At 41.2% G+C, this 22675-nt stretch overlaps 2 protein-coding genes across 2 annotated transcripts; both read left to right on the forward strand.

Annotated features, from left to right (window-relative positions):
• The first annotated feature begins 12455 nt into the window (after positions 1-12455).
• On the forward strand, positions 12456-14375 carry LOC133245886 (histone H3-like centromeric protein A). The gene has a single exon (XM_061413584.1). The coding sequence runs from the start codon at positions 12709-12711 to the stop codon at positions 13123-13125; it is 417 nt and encodes a 138-aa protein (XP_061269568.1). The 5' UTR covers positions 12456-12708; the 3' UTR covers positions 13126-14375.
• Positions 14376-21265: 6890 nt separating this feature from the next.
• On the forward strand, positions 21266-22187 carry ARL4A (ADP ribosylation factor like GTPase 4A). Its single transcript, XM_061413585.1, has one exon. It carries the CDS (start codon positions 21266-21268, stop codon positions 21866-21868), a length of 603 nt encoding a protein of 200 aa, XP_061269569.1. The 3' UTR covers positions 21869-22187.
• Positions 22188-22675: the final 488 nt, after the last annotated feature.

Here is a 22675-nt window from a genome sequence, read left to right on the forward strand (position 1 = left end):
GTTCCCCAACACCAGTTTTTTCTGTGTCAGTGCTAAACTTTAAACTTTATTTCTTTCCCTGATTTTAAAACTACATCTGGATATGTGTTAAGACCATAAAAATCCCTTTGGATTGAGAACATCATAAATTTGCTGCCAACTCTCAATAGATTTCAGCCTGCTGGTTATTAATCCTTAAATATTACATCTTCATGATAAAAGAAGCAAGCATATGAGGGATTATTGTGTTAAAAATAGGAAATGTACTTTTAAACAAGGACATATTGACCTTCGGTAATTTTCTGCTGTATGGACTGCATCCCACCAGGCTTCTCTGTCCATGGGATTCTCCAGGCAAGAATACTGGAATGGGTTGCCATTTCCTTCTCCAGGGGATTTTCCCAACCCAGAGTCAAATCTAGGTCTCCTGTATTGCAAGTAGAGCCACCAGGGAAGCCCCATTTTTGGTATAGCAGAAGCTTTCTGGAAAAAACCTTTCTCCTCGGCTTCTGTTCCACATCCCTAAGTTGGTCAGCATGTGGTCATGGTGGAATTCTTACCTGGAATCAGCCAAGCTGCAACTCCAAAACGTTAGCTTAGTGACCCTCAGCAAATAAATCTCTCACTGTCACAGAGCCTCAGTTTCTTCATTTATAAAATTAGGATCAATTGCTTTCTTTTTGAGGCAGTTTGGAAGGTCATTACTAAATATGGAAAATTCCTTTTAAAATAGCTTTGTAAACTGTAACTGCTCTTTCATTTATTTAATAAATAGTGATTTTTATAAAAATGCGAAAATCTTATCAAACATCAAATTTAGGACTCAGTTTGCTCGTTAAAATACTTGCAAATAGCCACCAGTGTTATTTTTCTTTTCAACAGTTCAGAAATTTTGCTGTGTCTTTGCTCAGTTTACCAATTTCACATCAGAAAATTTCAGTAGCTTAGAGTAATTTTTAAATCCTTATCACTTTGACTAAAATGCTGTGTAGTTACTAGGTTCTGTAATCATCAGGGAGCTAAAAATTAAAGTTAATAAAATTAATAAAGGACTGTTTTACATAACAATTATTGATCTTATACATCAGGTCAGTTCAGTTCAGTTGGTCAGTCATGTCCGACTCTTTGCAACCCCATGGACTGTAGCACGCACTCAAACTCACGTCCATTGAGTTGGTGATGCCATCCAAACATCTCATCCTCTGTTGTCCCCTTCTCCTCCTGCTTTCAATCTTTCCCAGCATCAGGGTCTTTTCCAACGAGTCAGTTCTTTGCATCAGGTGGCCAAAGTATAACTAGTAGAATTTCTGAGAAGGAAGGTTCGATTTGATTCGTGCTTTGATCCTGTACCACCTACAGAGGGCGCCCTTCTCACTCCTGTCTTAGATCCGGGTACTTTGCTATCCCAGCCTTCTGGGCCAGGGATGACCTAGGTTTCTTCCCTTTTAGTGAAAGGGAGACCCTCATTCATATCAGTATTTAACAGTACTGATTAAATGTAACTGAACAGGAGCAAATCCCCCTCTTGCCTCCTTGTAAGTGATGAAAGTGAAAGAGGAGAGTGAAAAAGTTGGCTTAAAGCTCAACATTCAGAAAACGAAGATCATGGCATCTGGTCCCATCACTTCATGGGAAATAGGTGGGGAAACAGTGGAAACAGTGTCAGACTTTATCTTTTTGGGCTGCAAAATCACTGCAGATGGTGATTGCAGCCATGAAATTAAAAGACGCTTACTCCTTGGAAGAAAAGTTATGACCAACCTAGATAGCATATTCAAAAGCAGAGACATTACTTTGCCAACAAAGGTCCATTTAGTCAAGGCTGTGGTTTTTCCAGTGGTCATGTATGGATGCGAGAGTTGGACTGTGAAGAAAGCTGAGCGCTGAAGAATTGATGCTTTTGAACTGTGGTGTTGGAGAAGACTCTTGAGAGTTCCTTGGACTGCAAGGAGATCCAGCCAGTCCATTCTGAAGGAGATCAGCCCTGGGTGTTCTTTGGAAGGAATGATGCTAAAGCTGAAACGCCAGTACTTTGGCCACCTCATGTGAAGTGTTGACACATTGGAAAAGACTCTGATGCTGGGAGGGATTGAGGGCAGGAGGAGAAGGGGACGACAGAGGATGAGATGGCTGGATGGCATCACCGACTCGATGGACGTGAGTTTGAGTGAACTCCAGGAGATGGTGATGGACAGGGAGGCCTGGCGTGCTGCTATTCATGAGGTCGCAAAGAGCCGGACACGACTGAGCGACTGAACTGAACTGAACTGAAGTCCTCTTTTAGTTCTGGATTATAATATTCATACATACTGACCAGGATTGTATGCATAACAGAGACACAGTCTCCCCCACCAGAGCCAACACCCACTTTCTTCTGACCCCCATCTGTTTTGGCACCATCTCTTCTGATCACTTCCTGACAGATGAAGAATTACATAAAGTAATGTAAGTTTTAAAATTGCTATGCATGTGGAAACATAGGCCTCCAAATTTCTGTCCTCTGTTCTCTAATAGTCACACCTATCCTGCATGTACCCCAGAACCCCTGGGAATTTATCTTGCACAAACTTCTGTCAATGATTTCTAACTGTTTCTCATTCCAGAAGTTTTTAAAGACCTTATCCTCTAGGTAATCTGATTCAGTAGGTCTGGCTGGGAAACTATAAAATCTTTTGACCATACATCAGAGTTGTATTCCTAAGAAGCCATGCATTATTAATGAAGTATGCCAATTAAACAAATATTTCAATGGAAAATAAGAAAGTTTGAAGCTCAAAATTTTTAGTCATATAGAAAAGTAAGCTTTCCCTCTATGTTTTAAAAAAAATGGCAGTAAATGTATGGCTATAAAATAGATATGGGCTATGCTTAATCACGTGACTGTTTATAGCCTGCCAGGCTCCTCTGTCCATGGGAATTCTCCAGCCAAGAATACTGGAGTGGGTTGCCATACCTTCCTCCAGGGGATCTTCCCAACCCAGGGATTGAACCCCGGTCTCCCGCATTGCAGGTGGATTCTATACCATCTGAGCTACCAGGGAAGCCATAAAATCAAGTAAATCCAGATTTGATTTAATTCAGATTTGGTTTGTGTTGCCCCTCCCCCACTGCCAGAATTCCGGTTATCCCTAGGATTTTTATATACAACTAAGCACTTTAAAAAATTGTTGACATAGGAAGCACAAAGCTATACAAAGCAGCTGTTGCACAAGAAAACAGGCTTTATTTTAATGCTCACTGCTGGTTTGCAATTGTTTTTTCCTGCTATTTTCTGTTTATGATAGCATTATAATCAATAGTAGTTTACAGCTTTGTGAGGAAATCAAAATGTGTTGCCTGCTTAATCAATCATAATGTATATAACATGTAATCTAAAAATTCCAACTAGCAGAAATCTTGGAAATAAGCAGACAGACAAACCTCACCAAGTGATTCTAACAACTTTTCGAAAAACCTCTGGGCTGACTGCTCTGTGTACACTTGTATCACCACCGCCTCAAACCTGCATACTTATTTCAGGCTCATTATCTGTCTTCTCTACCACACCAATGTCACCTTTTGAACTTGCTAATTTTTTTGGTGCCTCCTAATTTTTTGTGTGCATGCTTTCTACTTCTTTTAATTGTTCCAACATTTTTCTAGTTACTCTGGCTAAATACATAAGAGCCATATGATACCTCATTAACCTCATTTATTGAATGAATTTCTAGGGCCTGTCTATCTTCTCTCCAAATTATTTAACTCCTTTTCCCCCTCAATCCAATAGAGCTGTAATTAAGCTCTAATCAGGAGTCTTACCAAACTTTCTAACCAGTCTTTCTTTCTCTATTCTTACCCATTTTTGGCCAGGGTAATCGTCCTAAAGTACAAATCTGAGCTTGGCAGTCTGTAAATGAAAAAAAAAAAATCTTTGATGACTATTTGTTCTGCGACTGATATAAGCTGCTTGGGGCAGCACAAAGAAGGTCACAAATCTTATTTTTTAAAATACAGCCATCTCAGGATCAAATATTAGGTTAGTAAGGAATACTAGTATCTTTCTCTTGGGGCCTGTCCTCTTTCCCTGAATGATCTGATAACCATGGGAACTTAATGAGCCAATTCTACCTTTGAATACTTTGTAGAGTCTAGGATAACATGGTCGATCTTCCAGTGCCTCTTGGTTTTCACTCACTGCTGTTTTTGCCTGTAGAATTGTTGTTCCAAACAGGACCTGCTAGTCTAATGTGATTATCAACCAAGATCTCTATAGAAGTTGTAGCAGTTATGACGTAAAGAAACAGTGCGCCTACATCTGGACTAAGTCCAGCATGTTAGGAAAAAAGGATGGAGGGAGGGAGGGTTTCTGATTCATCTATAGTGTGTCCTGGAATTAGGTTTACCTTCCATCTGCATCGTAGTCTTGACTCCAGGTTACAGTGCAGACCCTTCCCTCACTTTCTATTACATGTTCCCATTTCAGGCCCATTCTTGTCATAGATCTTGGTCTAAATGGAATCTCAGTCTAAATGGAATGATTCACTGAAGTACATGAATCTTATTTCTTTTCCATCCAGGGTGTTCCTTTGCTCTAGACAAAGTCTTGTCCTTCCCCAAGTGACAAATCCACTTGGAGTGGCAGTACTACTTACTGTTTCTTAAAAAGGGGCCCTATTCTGCCTTGTTCCCCAGGCAATCTTTGCCTGATTACATTTTATTTAATGACGAGGGGCATTTAAAGTGCTTCTTTCCAACCAAAGATAAGCCTCAAGGAGGGGCATCCTGCAAGTTTTAAATGGAAGCTGTGTCTGCTTTAAAAAAATAATCAACCTAATCAAAATAATCTACCTAAGGTAGATTGATTGCTGTGATAGCTTCTGTACCAGCTTTGTGCTAGACATTGGGGATCAGAGTCTAGCAGGAGACTAAGATGTGAAAACAAAGAATTTCAAAGTGATGAGTGCTTCAGTAGTGGCAGGCACATGATCTAGAAGCAGCACAAAGGAAAGAGTGACTTATTCTGTTTGAGAAAGTTAGAGACGCAGGTTTTAGAACCTGGTATTGAGAGATACAGAGATATCCAAGGGAACAAGGGTCAGTAGAGGGCTGAACAGGGGTAGATATGGGACCTATGCTGTTGCTGCTGCTAAGTCGCTTCAGTCGTGTCCGACTCTGTGCGACCCCATAGACAGCAGCCCACCAGGCTCCCCCATCCCTGGGATTCTCCAGACAAGAACACTGGAGTGGGTTGCCATTTCCTTCTCCAGTACATGAAAGTGAAAAGTGAAAGTGGAGTCGCTCAGTCATGTCTGACTCCTAGCGACCCATGGACTGCAGCCTTCCTGGCTCCTCCACCCATGGGATTTTCCAGGCAAGAGTACTGGAGTGGGGTGCCATTGCCTTCTCCATGGGACATATGGGCATCATATAAAAAGTACAGAGTCATGAAATAGAAGGACACTATGAAGTAAAATTCATGTTTTATGGCAAGACAAGAAAAATTGAAGCATAAAAGCTTTCTGTGCCCTTAGGCCCCCTATCTCCCCTCTACTGTGCTTTATGTATCTGTGTTATGCATCAACCCAGCTTCCCCATCGGCAGAAATACCTGCTCAGCTATAAAGAGCAACATTCTCCTAGCACTGACAAGACAGCTTCCTAAAAGATAACATTCCTTCTTAATCTTATAAGGGGCCATGATGACCTGTGACCTGCGACTTGGTAAATTGTATAAACTGTCAATAATAATGTCATTTAATGTACAGCCAGTCCTCTGCCTCAGAAACTTTGTGCTTTGACCTCTAACAGGTGGGACAGTTATTGAAGCTTTCTGAGAGACTGTCCTGGGCTATAATCCTTAATTTGGCTCCAGTAAAATTTTCCATTTCTTTCTTAGATTAACTGATTTATTTTTTTCATCCACAGTATGCTGTGGAATACATGGAGGAGCAGTGCCATGTGGATGGAGCACAGGAATGAGGGTGGGAGAGCAGGAATGAGAAGGGTGGCAGATAAGGTTAGAAGACAATCCAAAAACACTTGTCAAAGGTCTACAAACTGGAGCATTACGACTTCAGAATACATCCAAGTGTTTTGTATACGTTCGGGCTAAGCGCTTCAATTGTGTCCAACTCTACAACCCACCAGATTCCTCTGTCCATGGGATTCTCTAGGCAAGAATACTGGAGTGGGTTGCCATGCCCTCCTCCAGAGGATCTTCCCAACCTAGGAATCAAACCCTGGTCTCCTGCATTGCAGGCAGATTCTTTACCATCTGAGCCACCAGGGTAGCCCAGAGCTAACTGGAATGGGAGGTAACATTTAGGAGTCATCAATGGCTGAAGTCCAAATTCCTTACTAAGATATACAAGACATTCCAGTATAAGAGTCCATTTTCTTTTTTCTTTCTGAACTTGCCTTTTGTCATGCAATCCTATGTTTTTATTAGTTGATAAATTACTTGCTATTTCCTTGGATCACATCTGGATTCTCTCCTTCTGTGCCTCTGCTTCTGCTGTTTCCTTTTTCTTCCTGGAATGAACTCCCTCTCTGGGCTTCTGCCCTCTCCCTGCCTTCCTCCAGCACGCACAAACTCAAAGCCTTCTGTATGGACCCAGCTTCAAAGTCACCTTTTCAGTCACATGTACCTGCTCTTCCTGATTCACAGTAAATCCATGTGATAGGATGTTTTAGCAACATTATATGTAACTTGCTCTTATATCTTTCTACATTGGATTACTGTTAACTTTAGTAGACTAAATTTTTTGAAGACGGGTGAATTTATGAGTCATTTTACATTCACTTAGTGTTAAAATATCATCTTAAAGGATAACCATGGTATTTTGTACATGTCATTTTATCAACTGTCACTTGTATTTTTAACTGTAAAAAATACTTTCTATTTCCAACAACTTGAACATTGTTTTACTTAAAGTAACTGATGTCATACATATGAGAGCATTGAATTGTTCAACAGTCATCTCAGATGTGATCAAAGATTTCCTTAATGTGAACTAAAACAAAATAAGGAGTGGAAATTTAAAATCAGATAAGATGTGAAGGACTCTTATTAATGATTTACAGGCTAGATTTTAATTATAACTTTTGCATCAAAATAGAAAGCTCATTTATGTTTTGTAATGTTCCCCATAGGTGACCAAAATATATTATTTACAGAATGAGTGATATATCAATATTCAAACAAATGATATATTTTGCCAGCTTTCTCTTAATTAGTCTTTTCTTATCATTCATCAAGAACAAAGTTTCCAATAAAGCATGATGTTTTTCATAAGTACATGAAAACTCACTGAATGGAAGCAAAGGTTCTACCTGACATAATTTTAAAATTAACCAGAGTCCAGATCAGATCAGATCAGTCCCTCAGTCGTGTCTGACTCTTTGCGACCCCATGAATTGCAGCACGCCAGGCCTCCCTGTCCATCACCAACTCCCGGAGTTCACGGAGACTCACATCCATCGAGTCAGTGATACCATCCAGCCATCTCATCCTCTGTCGTCCCCTTCTCCTCCTGCCCCCAATCCCTCCTAGCATCAGAGTCTTTTCCAATGAGTCAACTCTTCACATGAGGTGCAAGTACTGGAGTTTCAGCTTTAGCATCTTTCCTTCCAAAGAAATCCCAGGGATGATCTCCTTCAGAATGGACTGGTTGGATCTCCTTGCAGTCCAAGGGACTCTCAAGAGTCTTCTCCAACACCACAGTTCAAAAGCATCAATTCTTCGGCGCTCAGCCTTCTTCACAGTCCAACTCTCACATCCATACATGACCACAGGAAGAACCATAGCCTTGACTACATGAACCTTTGTTGGCAAAGTAATATCTCTGCTTTTGAATATGCTATCTAGGTTGGTCATAACTTTCCTTCCAAGGAGTAAGCGTCTTTTAATTTCATGGCTGCAGTCACCATCTGTAGTGATTTTGGAGTCCAGAAAAATAAAGTCTGACACTGTTTCCACTGTTTCCCCATCTATTTCCCATGAAGTGGTGGGACCGGATGCCATGATCTTCATTTTCTGAATGTTGAGCTTTAAGCCAACTTTTTCACTCTCCACTTTCACTTTCATCAAGAGGCTTTTGAGTTCCTCTTCACTTTCTGCCATAAGGGTGGTGTCATCTTCGTATCTGAGGTTATTGATATTTCTCCCGGCAATCCTTATTCCAGCTTGTGCTTCTTCCACCCCAGCGTTTCTCATGATGTACTCTGCATATAAGTTAAATAAGCAGGGTGACAATATACAGCCTTGACGAACTCCTTTTCCTATTTGGAACCAGTCTGTTGTTCCATGTCCAGTTCTAACTGTTGCTTCCTGACCTGCATACAAATTTCTCAAGAGGCAGATCAGGTGGTCTGGTATTCCCATCTCTTTCAGAATTGTCCACAGTTAATTGTGATCCACACAGTCAAAGGCTTTGGCATAGTCAATAAAGCAGAAATAGATGTTTTTCTGGAACTCTCTTGCTTTTTCCATGATCCAGCGGATGTTGGCAATTTGATCTCTGGTTCCTCTGCCTTTTCTAAAACCAGCTTGAACATCAGGAAGTTCACGGTTGCCCTTAAATGTTAAATGTAAGACAACCACCTTTTGGTGGTTTATTAAGTTATTTACCAGCTTAAATAGGGCTTCCCAGGTGGCTCACTGCTTCCCATCTGCCAATGCAGGAGATGTAAGAGACTCAGGTTCGATCTCTGGATTGGGAAGATGCCCTGGAGGAGGAAATGGCACCCTACTCCAGTATTCTTCCTGGGAGAATCCTATTGACAAAGGAGCCGGGGAGGCTACAGTCCACGGGGTCACAAAGAGTAGACCACGACTGAGCATCTGAGTGTGCTCACACACACATTCACACACAGCATAATTAGTTATTCGTTCTTCAGGATTAGTAAACTGAATTATTTAACCTTTGTCTTTTTTTCCAGATTATCACTTGATACACCTGGTTAACTCTTCCAGCACTATTAAACACAGACACACAAACACACAATCATTAGGACAAAGAGTGAATTGTAGTTTTCTAAGTATCTATTTGGATACTAGCTTAATGCTATATCAGATATTTGTGGAATATGTTTTTAAGTAAGTGTATTAATAATAAATAAAATGGGCTTTTAAGAGAAATGTAATAAAACTTTCTCTTCTTATTATTTTCAGTAGGATATTAGACTATAAATCATCCTAACACAATTATTTAGTAGGTAACTTTTTGCAGTGAGGACTAGCCTATTGTTTGTTTTATATTTATCTATAATACTCATTTAAAGATACTTCAAATTGTCAGAAATTCTTTAATGATGAGGGAGTATTTGAGGCAATATTTGTATCATGTACCATATCATTAGATATTAAAATGTTTTTCCTTAATTAAAACATCCCCAAATGTCATGATATCAATTATTTTTTGAGTAAAAACTAAATTTTCCTCACTAAGTGTACAGATACTCAGTTTAGAGAATATGAAATTAGTCATCCAGTCTTGTATTCTATGTTCAACAAAAAGAGGAAGCACTTACAATTATATATGCTAGTAGTCTATATGCTAAACAATCATTTCAAGAGTGATTGTTACATATGTTTACACCAGGCTCAAACACACATGAACCCTTTATGTTAAAAGTATCAGGATACATTTCATGGAATTGAAAAGGGTAATTTCTGCCTGTCCCTGACTCATGATAATAATGGTTCTCATTTCTTATCCAAGCGGAACAGTGTGATAATATAACCATGTACACTCTGATAATAATTGCCCCATCACACCCCACCACAGGATCACCACCACTATAATAAAACAAAGAAGAAAATATTAGCTGGAAATAAATGAAAAAAAAAAGGAAATGCTTAAAGCAAAAATCTAGCTGAAACTTGAGCTAAAATATTTGAAACATGAATGATTTGAAGGTATAGGAAAATTCTTTTTCTCAAAATTATGATTAGTTGCTGCTTCAAAGTTGTAAAAATCTGAACACTTCTTTGCATTCTTCAACTCTTGCGAATGAGAAAACACCTGAATGGTTTCATTAAATATAAAAACACAGCAAGCACCTGATGATTAGTCTTAAAAATACTGAGATGACTGTTAATACAGATATTTTACCCTGAGAAGCTTAAGCATTCTCTTTTTAACAATGGGATATTCAAAGCTGTTTATCTAGTATCTGTCTTGGTTTTCTCTGTATGGAATTGTGCCTTCAAATTATTATTTGTTTTGGTGGAGATCCTTGAGTTTGTTTGAGCAGTTCTTCTTAGGATATGAATATTCGTTTGATAACTTCACTGAGCTCCTACTGTGTGCTAGACACTGTAGTAGACACTGTATGTGAGACTGACATTACCCTTGCCCCCTCGAATTTATGATGGAAAAGAAGAAGGAGACAGTGAATGAGGGCACCCAGTAAACAAATACAAATTATGCCAGGTAGAGACAAGTGCTAGGAAGAAATAGAATAAGGAAAAGAGTAACGGTGGAGAAGGGAGGGCACGGTAGACACTTCAGATAAAGTATTCAGGAAAGACCTTTCTCAGGACATGCTTTGTGAGACTAGGGGAAAAGCTTTCTCCCAGAAGCAGAGAGACCATATTAGCAGACCAGGGACACAACAGTCAGGAACTGGAGGGGCGGTGGTGTGGTGCTGAGAAGTGGTCAGGTTTAGATACTTGTGTCCGCAGGGCTTGCTGGTGGATGAGATATAACGTGTGAGAATGACTCCACAAGTAAATTGATTTGCCAATGAATACAAAGAGAAATGTTGAGTCTGGAGAGCAGGTTTAGAGCTTGTCTGACAGGCTTATGTTCATCTCAGTTGTGGAGTTCAGGGAAGAGGCCCAGTGTGGAGACAAATTTAAGAGTGTTGAGAGCGCTTAAAGCCTTGGTACTGGATGAGATTACCTAAGAAGAAAGACTGAAAAACCGAGCCTTGGAGCACCCCAAAAGGACATAAACCGGTGACTGAGAGGTATAAGATGTTCAGGACAGAAGGCAGAAATGTAAAACGGACAGGATAGAACTAGACTGTTGAAATCAGTGTAACACAGAGTGTTACTTAAAACTGAGACGAATCAAGACTCATCTCTTCTGATGTGAGGGCCTCACTGGGGCCCCATTGGACTGGACATTCTTACTGTCATTCACCCTGCATGTGTGGTGTGTGCTCAGCCATGTCCAGCTCTGTGCGACCCCGTGGATGGCAGCCCGCCAGGCTCCGCTGTCCACGGGATTCTCCAGGCAAGAATGCTGGAGTGGGTTGCCACTTTCTCCTCCAGCTAATGTTCCCGACCTAGGGATTGAAGCCAAGTCTCTTGTGTCTCCTGCATTGGTAGGCAGATTCTTTACCGCTGAGCCACCAGGGAAGCCCACATCATTCATCCTAGAAGAGGCAAGTTCAAGACCGGGAAATAGAGCTATACAAAACAGGCCTTATACGGGGTGTGGCATGACACCTTGCTCTTATACCACCGGACCTTTTTGCAGCTGGGCCTGGACTAGGTGTTCAGAGGCTTGTGGAGGCCCTCCCGGATGAGGGGGCACTCTGTCCTGGGACGTGAAAGTCGTGGAGCTAGACCTTGAAGCTGACCATGACATGGAGGAGGAGGGTTTTGGCTCTATGGGCCGGCTAAATTCATACCTAGATGTTCATTCCAAGTGAATTTGGGGTTGGGTTTAAGTGGTTTGGGTTTAAGTCTTGTCAAAAATTATGCCCTGGGTTTATGCAGTGGATCAAAGTGAATTAACCTAAATGTGGACTCCCTCGAATGGAATGGAAAGGAGAACAGACTCTGGTGCCAGACATAGGAAATAAATCCCACTGCCACTGCCTGTTAACTGAAAAATCAGTTAGGGGGTGAATTAACCAGTTTAGGAGAGACATCATAAGAACCAGATGTAAGCAGTGGGAATGAGCATGTAAAGACATAGATTAAAGAGACATTGGTGGCTAATCATAAGTGAAGCATAAGAGAATTTTTTAAATGGCTCTGAGGTTATTACTTGGGTTATTAAATAAATTGCCATCAACCCCCCAAAAAGGACTAAAAGAGGAAGGCCATGTTTCAGTCAGAGTGATAATAAAGTGATAATTAAGTTTTGAACATGCTGCATATTTGGCAGAGGAGTTCAAGAAGCAACTGAGGATGGAGTCTGGCTCAAAAATACTCTGACTGTACGATTGTTCTTGTTCAGTCGCTGTCGTGTCTGACTCTTTGAGATTCCGGGGACTGTGTCCATGGGATTTCACCGGCAGGAATATTGGAGTGGGTTGGCCTTTCCTTCTCCAGAGGACCTTCCTCACCCAGGGATTAAACCTGTTTCTCCTCCATTGGCAGGCAGATTCTTTACCATCAGGGAAACACAGCCATATGATTATGAAGCATGAATAAATTACTATGAATATGAATAGTATTGATATACTTCACAAACATAAAATGCATCTGTTTTTCTTCTATTATTTGGGGCATGGGAAAATATCTCTTTTCGAGGCATATCTTTTTTTCCCAGCTTTATTGGGATATAATTGACATATGATATTATGTAAATCTAGGTGTACAACATGATGATTTGACGTAGGTATATTGTGAAATGATTACTACAATAATATTAGTATTAGTTAAAACCTCCATCATTTCACATAGTTACCATTTGTGTGCGCTGAGGATAATTAAGATCTAGTCTCTTGGCAACTTTCAAAAAATAATGCAGCAGAAGGAGCCGCAGGGCTCCAGCCCTGCACGCCCGCCATGGGCCCCCGCCGCCAGAAACGCAAGCCCGAAACACCAAGGAGGCGCCCCGCGAGCCCGGCTCCCGCCGCCCCCCGGCCGGCCCCGTCCTTAGGCACGTCCTCCCATCCACTTGCTCGCCGGAGACATAGAGTCCTGAAGGAGATCCGAACTCTTCAGAAGACCACACACCTGCTGTTAAGAAAGAGCCCCTTCTGCCGCCTGGCAAGAGAAATATGTGTTCAATTCACTCGTGGGGTGGACTTCAATTGGCAAGCCCAGGCCCTGTTGGCCCTACAAGAGGCGGCAGAAGCATTTCTAGTTCATCTCTTTGAGGATGCCTCTCTCCTCTCCTTACACGCCGGCCGTGTCACACTCTTCCCGAAGGATGTGCAGCTGGCCCGGAGGATCCGAGGCATTCAGGAAGGGCTTGGCTGAGCTCTGGCCACCCGCCCAAGTCTCTGGTTGATACCAGAGCTTCTGCCTGTAGCCAGGACCAGATCCATGGAGTACAAGGTGTTGCCTGGACTTGCTCTCTCAAAGCAGAGCGTGCGAGTTGCTTTCATAGTTAGTTGTTTTTTAGAAGAAAACTGCATGGCTTTCCTCTGTAACAGAGGCAATATATGAGAGAATCAACACATTCCAGAAATCCTGAGAATAATTTTCAGATGAAGAGACTCTAAGGTTGACTTCACTTTGCAAATTATTCATGTGACTGATGATTTGGAAGACATCAGATTTTCTAGGTTATAGGCAAAAAGGATATTTACTGATTATTTTAAATCTTCTTGTACCATTTAAAGTTTTTTTTACCATATATATATATTTACTTTTATTTAAAACATGATGGAAAAAAATAAGAGAAAACCAGTCAGTTGCATGGAAGAGCCTGGTGCATCCAGCGTACAAATCTCTGTCTTCAGATTGACTTCATCATTAACGGCAGAAGCAAGTTTGTATGTGGACCGTACCTGTCAACAGATTATACAGCTTTTCAAAAACTCAATTGGGATGAAAATAGAAAATTGTTAAGGTTTGATGTTCTGGCTCCTTCTGGTAAATTCCTGCCAAAATCATTCAGAAATTCCAACTTGTAGAATTTATTTTATTCTTTTTTTGCAAATCATAGACAATGTATCATAATTTATACTTCAGAATTTTTCATTCCAGGATTTTAAAGAGCCTTTCCAATGTTTTTACAGGTATTTTTATAACTTCCTTGTGGAAAGAGAATAAAAATAATTCTTAATGAAAAAAATTTGAAGCAAAGTTACTGTTATACATAGATTATACTATGTTCTTTGTGTGTTAGCATTAAATTCTTCATTTGGACACTTTGCCAACAACCACAATTTAAACAAGAGAATTGAGGGATGTATCTTTGCCTCCAGTGGAGTAGAGTATGAGCCGATAAAATCCTTGCCCTTCTCTTGTAACTGAAAGCAGTTTAAGAGACTTCCAGGGAAATAGGAAGTGCCACCTGAAGACGTTTAGATACTGTGTGTGATGAAAATGATTAGTGAGGGTGGATACTAATAACGATGCGTCAGCCAACTGAATTCAAACTAAAGGGAAGGACCAAGTTCTGTTGTTTGATAAATTTTAACCCTTTGTAAAAACCTTTTCCTGTTCGACATCAACTCATTTTTATGTAAACATTGAAATAAAGCTTATCTATGAATACAAAAAAAAAATAATGCAGCATTTTATACTATAGTCACAATGCTGTACAAGAGATCCTCAGAACTTTGTCTTATAAATTATTTATAACTTAAATATATAACTGAAATATAACTTATTTATAACTTAAATAACTTATAAGTTATTTTCTTATAATTGGAAGTTTGTGTCCCTTGATCAACATCTCCCCATTTCATCTTCTCCCTCAGCCCTTGGCAACCATTCTAATTTGTTTCTATGAATTCAGCTTTCTAAGATTCACATATAATTGACATCTTACAGTATTTGTCTTTCTCTAACTTATTTCACTTAGCATAATGCCCTTCTGGTTTATCCATATTGTTGCAAATGGCAGAATTTCCTTCTTTTTAAAGGCTGAATAATATTCTAGTGTGTGTGTGTGTGTGTGTGTGTGTGTATACACAGAATTCTCAGTTGGTTCAGTGGGTAAAGAACTTGCCTGCCAGTGCAGGAGATGTAAGAGACACGGGTTCGATCCTTGGCTTGGGATGATCCCCTGGAGGAGGGCATGGCAACCCACTCCAGTATTCTTGCCTGGAGAATCCCATGGAGAGAGGAACCTGGTGGGCTACAGTCCATGGGGTTGCAAAGAGTTGGACACAAATGAAGTGACTTTGCACACATTCATGCTTTATATATGTAGATATTATTCTTCATTCTGTTAATACAGTGTATGACATTTGTTGATTTGCCTATGATGAACTATTCTTGCATCCCAGAAATAACTCCCACTTGATCATGGTATGATTCTTTACATATGCTACTGGATTTGGTTTGCAGGTATTTTTTTTTGAGAATCTCTGCATATATATTCATCATGGATATTGGTCTGTAGTTTTCTTTTCTTATAATGTCCTTTTCTGGCTTTGGTAATGATGGCCTCATGAAATGAGTTTGGGAGTGTGCCTTCCCTCATCAATTTTTGAGAAGATTTTGGGAAGGACTGGTATTAATTCTTCTTTAAATGTTTGGTAAGAACTCACCAGTGAAACCATCTAGTCCTGGGCTTTTCTTTGTTGGGAATTCTTTGATTCAGTGTTCTTATGCATTATTGGTTTGTTTTGGTTTTCTGTTTCTTCATGATTCAGTCTTGGGAGGTTGTATGTTTCTAAGAATTTATCCCTTTTAGTTTGTACAGTTTATTGGCATATAATTATTCATATTATTTTCTTACAATCCCTTGTATTTCTGTGGTATTCATTTCAGGTTCCCTTCTTTCATTTATGTATATATATATATATTTTTTTTGAACCTTTTCTCTTTTCTTGGCTTGTCTAGCTAAAGGTTTGTCAATTTTATCTTTTTAAAAACTAACCCTAAGTTTTGCTAATCTATTATTTTCTATTCTATTTCATTTATTTTAGCTCTAATCTTTATCATTTCTTTCTGCTAACTTTGGGTTTAGGTTATTCTTCTTTTTCTAGTTCTTTGAAATGTAATATTAGGTTGTTTCTTTGATCTTTCTCCTTTTCCTTAGTGTATGCATTTCTAGCTGTAAATTACCTCATTGAACTGCTTTGGGTGCATCTCATAAGTTTTGTTTTGTGTTTCCACTTTCATTTGTCTCCATATTTTTTGATTTCCATATTGATTTCTTTTTCAGTCCACTGATTGTTCAGGACTGTGTTATTTAATTTCCAGGTACCATATTTGTGAATTTTCTAATTTTTCTCCTGTTACTGGTTTCTGGTTTCATACCACTGTGGTCAGAAAGATACTTGACATAATTACAGTGTTCTTAGCTTTGTTGAGAATTGTCTCATGCCTTAGTATTTGATTCATCCTAGATAATGTTCCATGTAGGTCTGAGAAGAATGTGTATTCTGCTGCTGTTGAAATGTTTTGTATATACATCTATTAGAGTCATTGGGTCTATACTGTTTTTCAAATACTGTTTCTTCATTGATTTTCTGTCTGGAAGACCTATCCATTAAAGTCCCCCAGCACATTATTTTTTCCGATGAGAAATTATAGTCTCCTCTTTTTGGATGAACACTTTCACTTTTCCCTTTCATGCATTGGAGAAGGAAATGGCAACCCACTCCAGTGTTCTTGCCTGGAGAATCCCAGGGACGGGGGAGCCTGGTGGGCTACCGTCTATAGGGTCGCACAGAGTCGGACACAACTGACGCGACTTAGCAGCAGCAGCAAACATATAAACTTAATGCCACCATGCTGTGCATACTGTTACTTTTACCTGCAATTCCTTTCCACTACCCCTTGTCTGATACCCCTTGAGTTCTTTGAATATTCAGTTTAACATTTGAATATTCAGTTTGTTTTTCTGTTAAGCTACTGTGACTGTCAGATAAATTTTGTGCAGGCATAGGACTTGATAACAGCTTCTATATTACTACCCAGAAGTCCTGTTGAATATCCTAGCAGTTAAGTGTTTGTGTGTCTAGCACCTCCAATGAACTAATTCCTTTCACTAGAAATCATGTCTTCTGTCTACCCAGACCTTCAGACATGGAAAATTCTAATAAAAATGCACTGAAACAAAGTGAGAAACTCTAGAAGCAGCAATAAATAAAAAAATGAGTGGTTGGAACTTCCCCGGTGGTCCAGTGGTTGAGAATCTGCCGTGCAGTGCAGGGGACGCAGATTCAATTCCTGGTTGGGAAACTAGGATCCCACCTGCTGCAGGGCAACCAAGCCTGTGTGCTGCAACTAAGACCTGATGCAGTGAAATTAAAAAAAAAGGCAAATGTCAAGAAGGACATTAGCTGCAGTATGTACATGCTTAAGTAGATAGCTGAAAATCAGATTTTGGAAGACAGAAAGAATGCTACAGACATCAGATTTGACCTGGGTCCTGGTATTCGCATAGGGGAAACAAGGTAAATTATTCAGTTTTTTTATTTGAAAAAAGAAAACTTACCCTTTCTTAAGATTAGTATTTCTTCAAAATGTCTCATCAGTGATTACTAGGATACTTGTTGAAAACACAGATCACTGGCCCCTCTCCTGATGATTCTGATTTGGCAGGTCTGTAATAGGGGCCAGGAATTTGTATTTTATAAGCGCTACAAGGTGCTTATAAAATACAATTACTCCCATAATTAGTCAAGTTTGAAAAACCGTAACTAAAGTCAGAGGTTCACAGAGCTCCTAGTGTCTCAGTAATTTTTTCATGGTCCCTCTAGCCAAAAGAAGTAACCCAGAGTTCCTTTTATTAATAGATGTTGAGTCACGTCCGACTCTTTTGCAACCCTATGGACTGTAGCCCGCGACAACTTAATAGTTGTAGTTGTTATCACGGTCCAACAGATGGCACTGTATTTCCCTCCAAAAGTTAAAATATCCCATAAAACTCCTATTTCTCTGAGGCACCCCAGAGCACATAGGCACATAGTTTATGAACTGTAGCCTAAAGGGTCCATTTTCCTGGCATAGCATTGAAATTAAATATTTGAATGGGCCTTCTATAGAAAGACTGTGCAACAAAATAGACCGTGTGTTCTATGAATGTGATCTTTTTCTATCATTTGCTGTTTTCGTATGGTTGTTATTGCTCATAAAGCAGGAGTATCATTTTCCCATTAACAGCCAGAGAGAAAGTATTTTAGGTATTTCAAAGCTCCAGATGATTTCTGCTATATTGTCTTATCTTTTCTGTTGCAGTCCTTTAAACCTGTAAAAAGCATTCTTATCTCTTGAATTTGACCCACAGGCTATATAGTTAACCAAAGGGTTCTAGTTATAAGCCTAGGATAAAACATTAAAGTACAATTTAGTGAAGGTGATTCTATAAGGCTGTAAGCTGTCAATATTTTACTATCTCATCTTTTTTGGCCTTGAGGAAGTGTGTGTAGAAATGCATTCCGGCAACTAATATTTTGTTGTTTTTGTCGTTTTGTTGTTTGTGACCCCTCGGCTATGGCCCGCCAGGCTCCCCTGTCCATAGGATTATCCAGGCAAGAATACTGCAATAGGTTGCCATTTCTTTCTCCAGGGTATCTTCCCCATTCGGGGATGGAAGCCCGTCTCCTGCATTGGCAGGCAGATTTTTTACCACTGAGCCACCCAGGGAAGCCACTAATGTGTGAATATGCAGCTAATACAGCCTGCATGATTTCAAAGCTAGTATGACAAGAAAGCTGTCACAGAAGCTTGCTCTTTATTCTTCATTTACTGAGAATCTGCAAGTTTTTCTCCAGCTTAATAAAGAATAACTTTAAATTTTCAAGAAAAGGGAGACTATCACTTTAATAAAGTGCTGGCTAATTACTGAAAATGGCTAATGAGAGTTCACAATTATAATACAGCAAGCTTTAGCTTATACTAGATAAATAACTTGGTAGAATATGCCATTTGAGACTTCTAGTTTTTTTTTCCCAAAATTAGTATTGCTGTCTTGAAAATATGCATTGTGCTTAGGTTAGTCTTTAGGTTTTATGTCATTTTTTCTTTTTAATTTAGTGTGATAAATACTGTTCCAATGCTAGTCATAAGGAGACAAATATAGCAATAATGGTCTTGAGAAAAATCAGGAAATTTCTTCAAGAAATTTCAATCCATTTTACATACGTGCAATTTTTTGGAAAACAGTGCACCGTAAAAATTCTTCCAATATCTTACAGCCTCCTCCAAAAAGACATTTATTCATTAAAGATTTCCCAGATCTTTATCGGTACTCCTCCTTAATTGTTATAAGTACTCTGAATTTCATTGATCATGTTTTGTAATTACATTTATTCATGCGGACATTTGGTTGCTTGCTTTTTCTCTCACGGACTTCAATATTTCACGAGTGCGAAGACAAGGTCTGATTTGCTCACCATTCTATCCCCAGACACACAGAATTGTGCCTACTGCCTGTAAAGTGTTCAATAAATATTTGCACATTTATGGGTCAAGCACACGGTGGCAATGAGTCAAACTTATCCAGTGGAAAGCATTATGGATTTAGTGATTAGCGGATAAATTTCAGGACCACTACTAATTTTCCTTGGATTACCTGAAACAACGAGAGGATTTCCTCGTCTGTAAAAATTGGCATATTTCTACCTGTCGCCACCTCACCGAGATGTTGCTAGGATCACGTGGCAGAGAGCATTTATTTGCTCAGCGTAAGGAGGATGTGTTACAGACATCAGTCTGACCCAGGACTCTCCGGGCAGCTAACTGGGGCATGTCCACGTCACCCCGTTACATAAGGGGCCCGCCCGTCCGGAGTCCTCTGAAATCCCTGACCCCGAGTTACCGGCCACCGCCCCGAGGACGCCATAGGATGCCCTGAGGCTAGGCGGCGCAGGGTGGCACCCACCCGAAGATAGCGGCCGGCTGCAGTAAGCTTCTGAAACAGCTGTAGCTCTCAGGGCTGAGACCGGAAACCCTACCACACCCGCCCGCCGCTACCGGTCGGTTTGAACTTGACCCTGTTTTGCCGTTGCTAGGAGACCTGGCTCCGGCGCGCCCCCCACTGGCCCGCGTCCGGGCGAGCACGGGAAGGGGGCGGGGCCCCGGCAGGCGCCCGGGGCGGTCGGCAGAGCACCGTTAGGGCTGCCCGGTGCCGAGCCAGCGCCCCTGGAAGCGGCGTCTCGTCCCCTGCCACCGCCCAGGCCTCGCCGGCGCCCTCCCGCTGGTACCAACGTACTCCCGAGTGGCAGAGAGCCACGCTGGATCCGGACGAGAGAAGGACATTTAGTCAGGTGAGCCGCCACGGGACGGGCAACTGATGTGGCCACGCCCTGCTGAGGGAGACCTGCCGGCCGGGTGCGGAGGGAAACAGACGAGGGGATCGTGCTTCGAGGACAGCGGGCCTTCCCCGGCGGGTGCACCAGGTCGGGATCACTCAAGCCTGGGGACCCGCGAGGCCGTAGGGAGGACCCTCCGGCCAGAGGAGAAGGAGTTAACATGCCGGTGGTGACCGCGGGCCTCGGATGTGAGCACCTCGGCGCGGCGTCCTTGGGCTGAGCTGCAGGTGCTCCCGGGCGGGCGGAGCTAGCGGGGTGGCGGGGCCTCGCTGGCCGGCGAGTCTCTCTTTCCCCTACAGGGGTCGCTCGGCTCCCTCTGCAGGCGCCCTGTTTTCTAACTCGAGGGCAACAGGTGGTGCTTTTGGTCCGAGGGAGAGCCCGACTGCGCCGCGCTGGGAACGGCAGTTACTCTCACCAATTAGGGCGCGGGGGTCGGGCGTGGCGTGGACGCGCTGACGCAGATGACCAATGGGATTCGGGCTAGGGGGTGGGCCGTGAGGGGTGGGCGTGGTCCGAGTCTGGAACCAAGGTTTCTAGTGCTGCAACCGCCAGAGCTTCCTTCGGAGCTAAGCTGAACGGACGTGGGGTGCTTGTCCGCCCCAGTGTCGAGAAGCCTACCAATGCTTTCTCATTTGGACCCACGCTCCAATTCAGGAGGTGAGAACATTGTATTTTGGGAGGGAGTGGCGGGCGTAAGATAATAGTGACCTTAGGTATGCTGTTAAGCTTGTGGAATTAGATCCTGAAGATCAGATTATGTGTTAAAATTTTCTGCCAAAAAAAGGCACTTAGTGGTTACTGCGACTTGGACCAGTTGCTGGTAGATTGTCTCCGTATGAGGTCTCTGACATCTAGGGACCCAGAGGAGTAAAGTACATATTACTGTAATTTCAGTGAATGTTAAAGAATTTCAGTGGCAGTGCTTATTCTGTCGTTCGCCTCGGTTTGCGTATGATTCTTATCTCATTTGGTTTGTTTACTGAGGCAACTTTTATTTATCAAGTTCCTCGTGTCGCTTATTTTAGCAGGAAGAGAGAAGAACAGTTGTACATTATTTCACAAGAATAACATTCATTTTCCCTCTCAGCAGTCTGGTAACTGGATCTCCTGGGAAGAGAAGTCCTTAAAGAGTAAGAAGGAAGCATTTTTCAATTTGGAACACTTCTCTGCAACTGGAAATGGGGAATGGACTGTCAGACCAGACTTCTATCCTGTCCAGCCTGCCTTCATTTCAGTCCTTCCACATTGTTATCCTGGGTTTGGACTGTGCAGGAAAGACAACCGTGTTATACAGGCTGCAGTTCAATGAATTTGTAAATACCGTGCCTACCAAAGGATTTAACACGGAAAAAATTAAGGTAACCTTGGGAAATTCTAAAACAGTCACTTTCCACTTCTGGGATGTAGGTGGTCAGGAGAAGTTAAGGCCACTGTGGAAGTCATACACCAGATGCACAGATGGCATTGTGTTTGTCGTGGACTCTGTTGATGTTGAAAGGATGGAAGAAGCTAAAACTGAACTTCATAAAATAACAAGGATATCAGAAAATCAAGGGGTCCCTGTGCTTATAGTTGCTAACAAACAAGACCTGAGGAACTCACTGTCTCTCTCAGAAATTGAGAAATTGTTAGCAATGGGTGAACTGAGCTCGTCAACTCCCTGGCATTTGCAGCCCACCTGTGCAATCATAGGCGATGGACTGAAGGAAGGACTTGAGAAACTACATGATATGATAATTAAAAGAAGAAAAATGTTGCGGCAACAGAAAAAGAAAAGATGAATGGTGATAGCTTTTATATCTGTGTGGAGTAGGTTTTCTCTGGTCTGATTTTGACAAATGGAAGAGTGTCTTCAGCCTGGTCTGCCTGCCTGCCTTCCTGGATGCTGTTAAAGCTTTGTTTTGTTGAACAATCGGATGTCCAACTCTGTTGCCTTTTGGAAGATGAGTAAATGCAGTGCTTCTTAAAATGGTCTCTTCTCCCTACCCCACAAATCTTCTGGTACTGCCATTTTGGGAAGCGAAGCAAGGATAGAAAATTGACCAGAAAACAGTTGGGGAAATTTGACCTGAAGTTAATGAAATAAAACTTTGAAGATTGTCTGCCTAGTGTTTTGTGCTTACATCTTTGGGGGGCGGGGGAAGCCTTTGCAAAGAAATTGTATGCAAGGCTTTGTATGTTAAGATAAAGTGCTAATGAAGGGAAATGTTAAAGTAGATTATTATATATACAGTTATATTGATCACATTGGTCCAACCAGTCAGGGACAAGGAGGAAGTGTTGGTTTCTTAAGATTTGGCCAAATGAATCTTGACATTTTCTGGAATTAAATACTGTAATGCTATATGTTAATTCTAGACGATGTTTAAGTTGGTCTGACTTCAAATAATAAAAAGGTATTTAGGGCATATTCAAGTGCATGGGTTAGTTTTTCTGACAAAGCATGTTTTGGTGTATAGTCTTTTACTTTTTAGAAACAGCTATGCATCTTTTTACACGGTCAGGTTTAAAACACCTTTTGGGGGCTTAGGGCTGTTGAAATATTTTGTTGTCAGAATCACTTTCAGTTGAAGAACCTAAAGTAACTC

Source organism: Bos javanicus, chromosome 4, assembly GCF_032452875.1.
Source record: "Bos javanicus breed banteng chromosome 4, ARS-OSU_banteng_1.0, whole genome shotgun sequence".
NCBI lineage: Eukaryota > Metazoa > Chordata > Mammalia > Artiodactyla > Bovidae > Bos > Bos javanicus.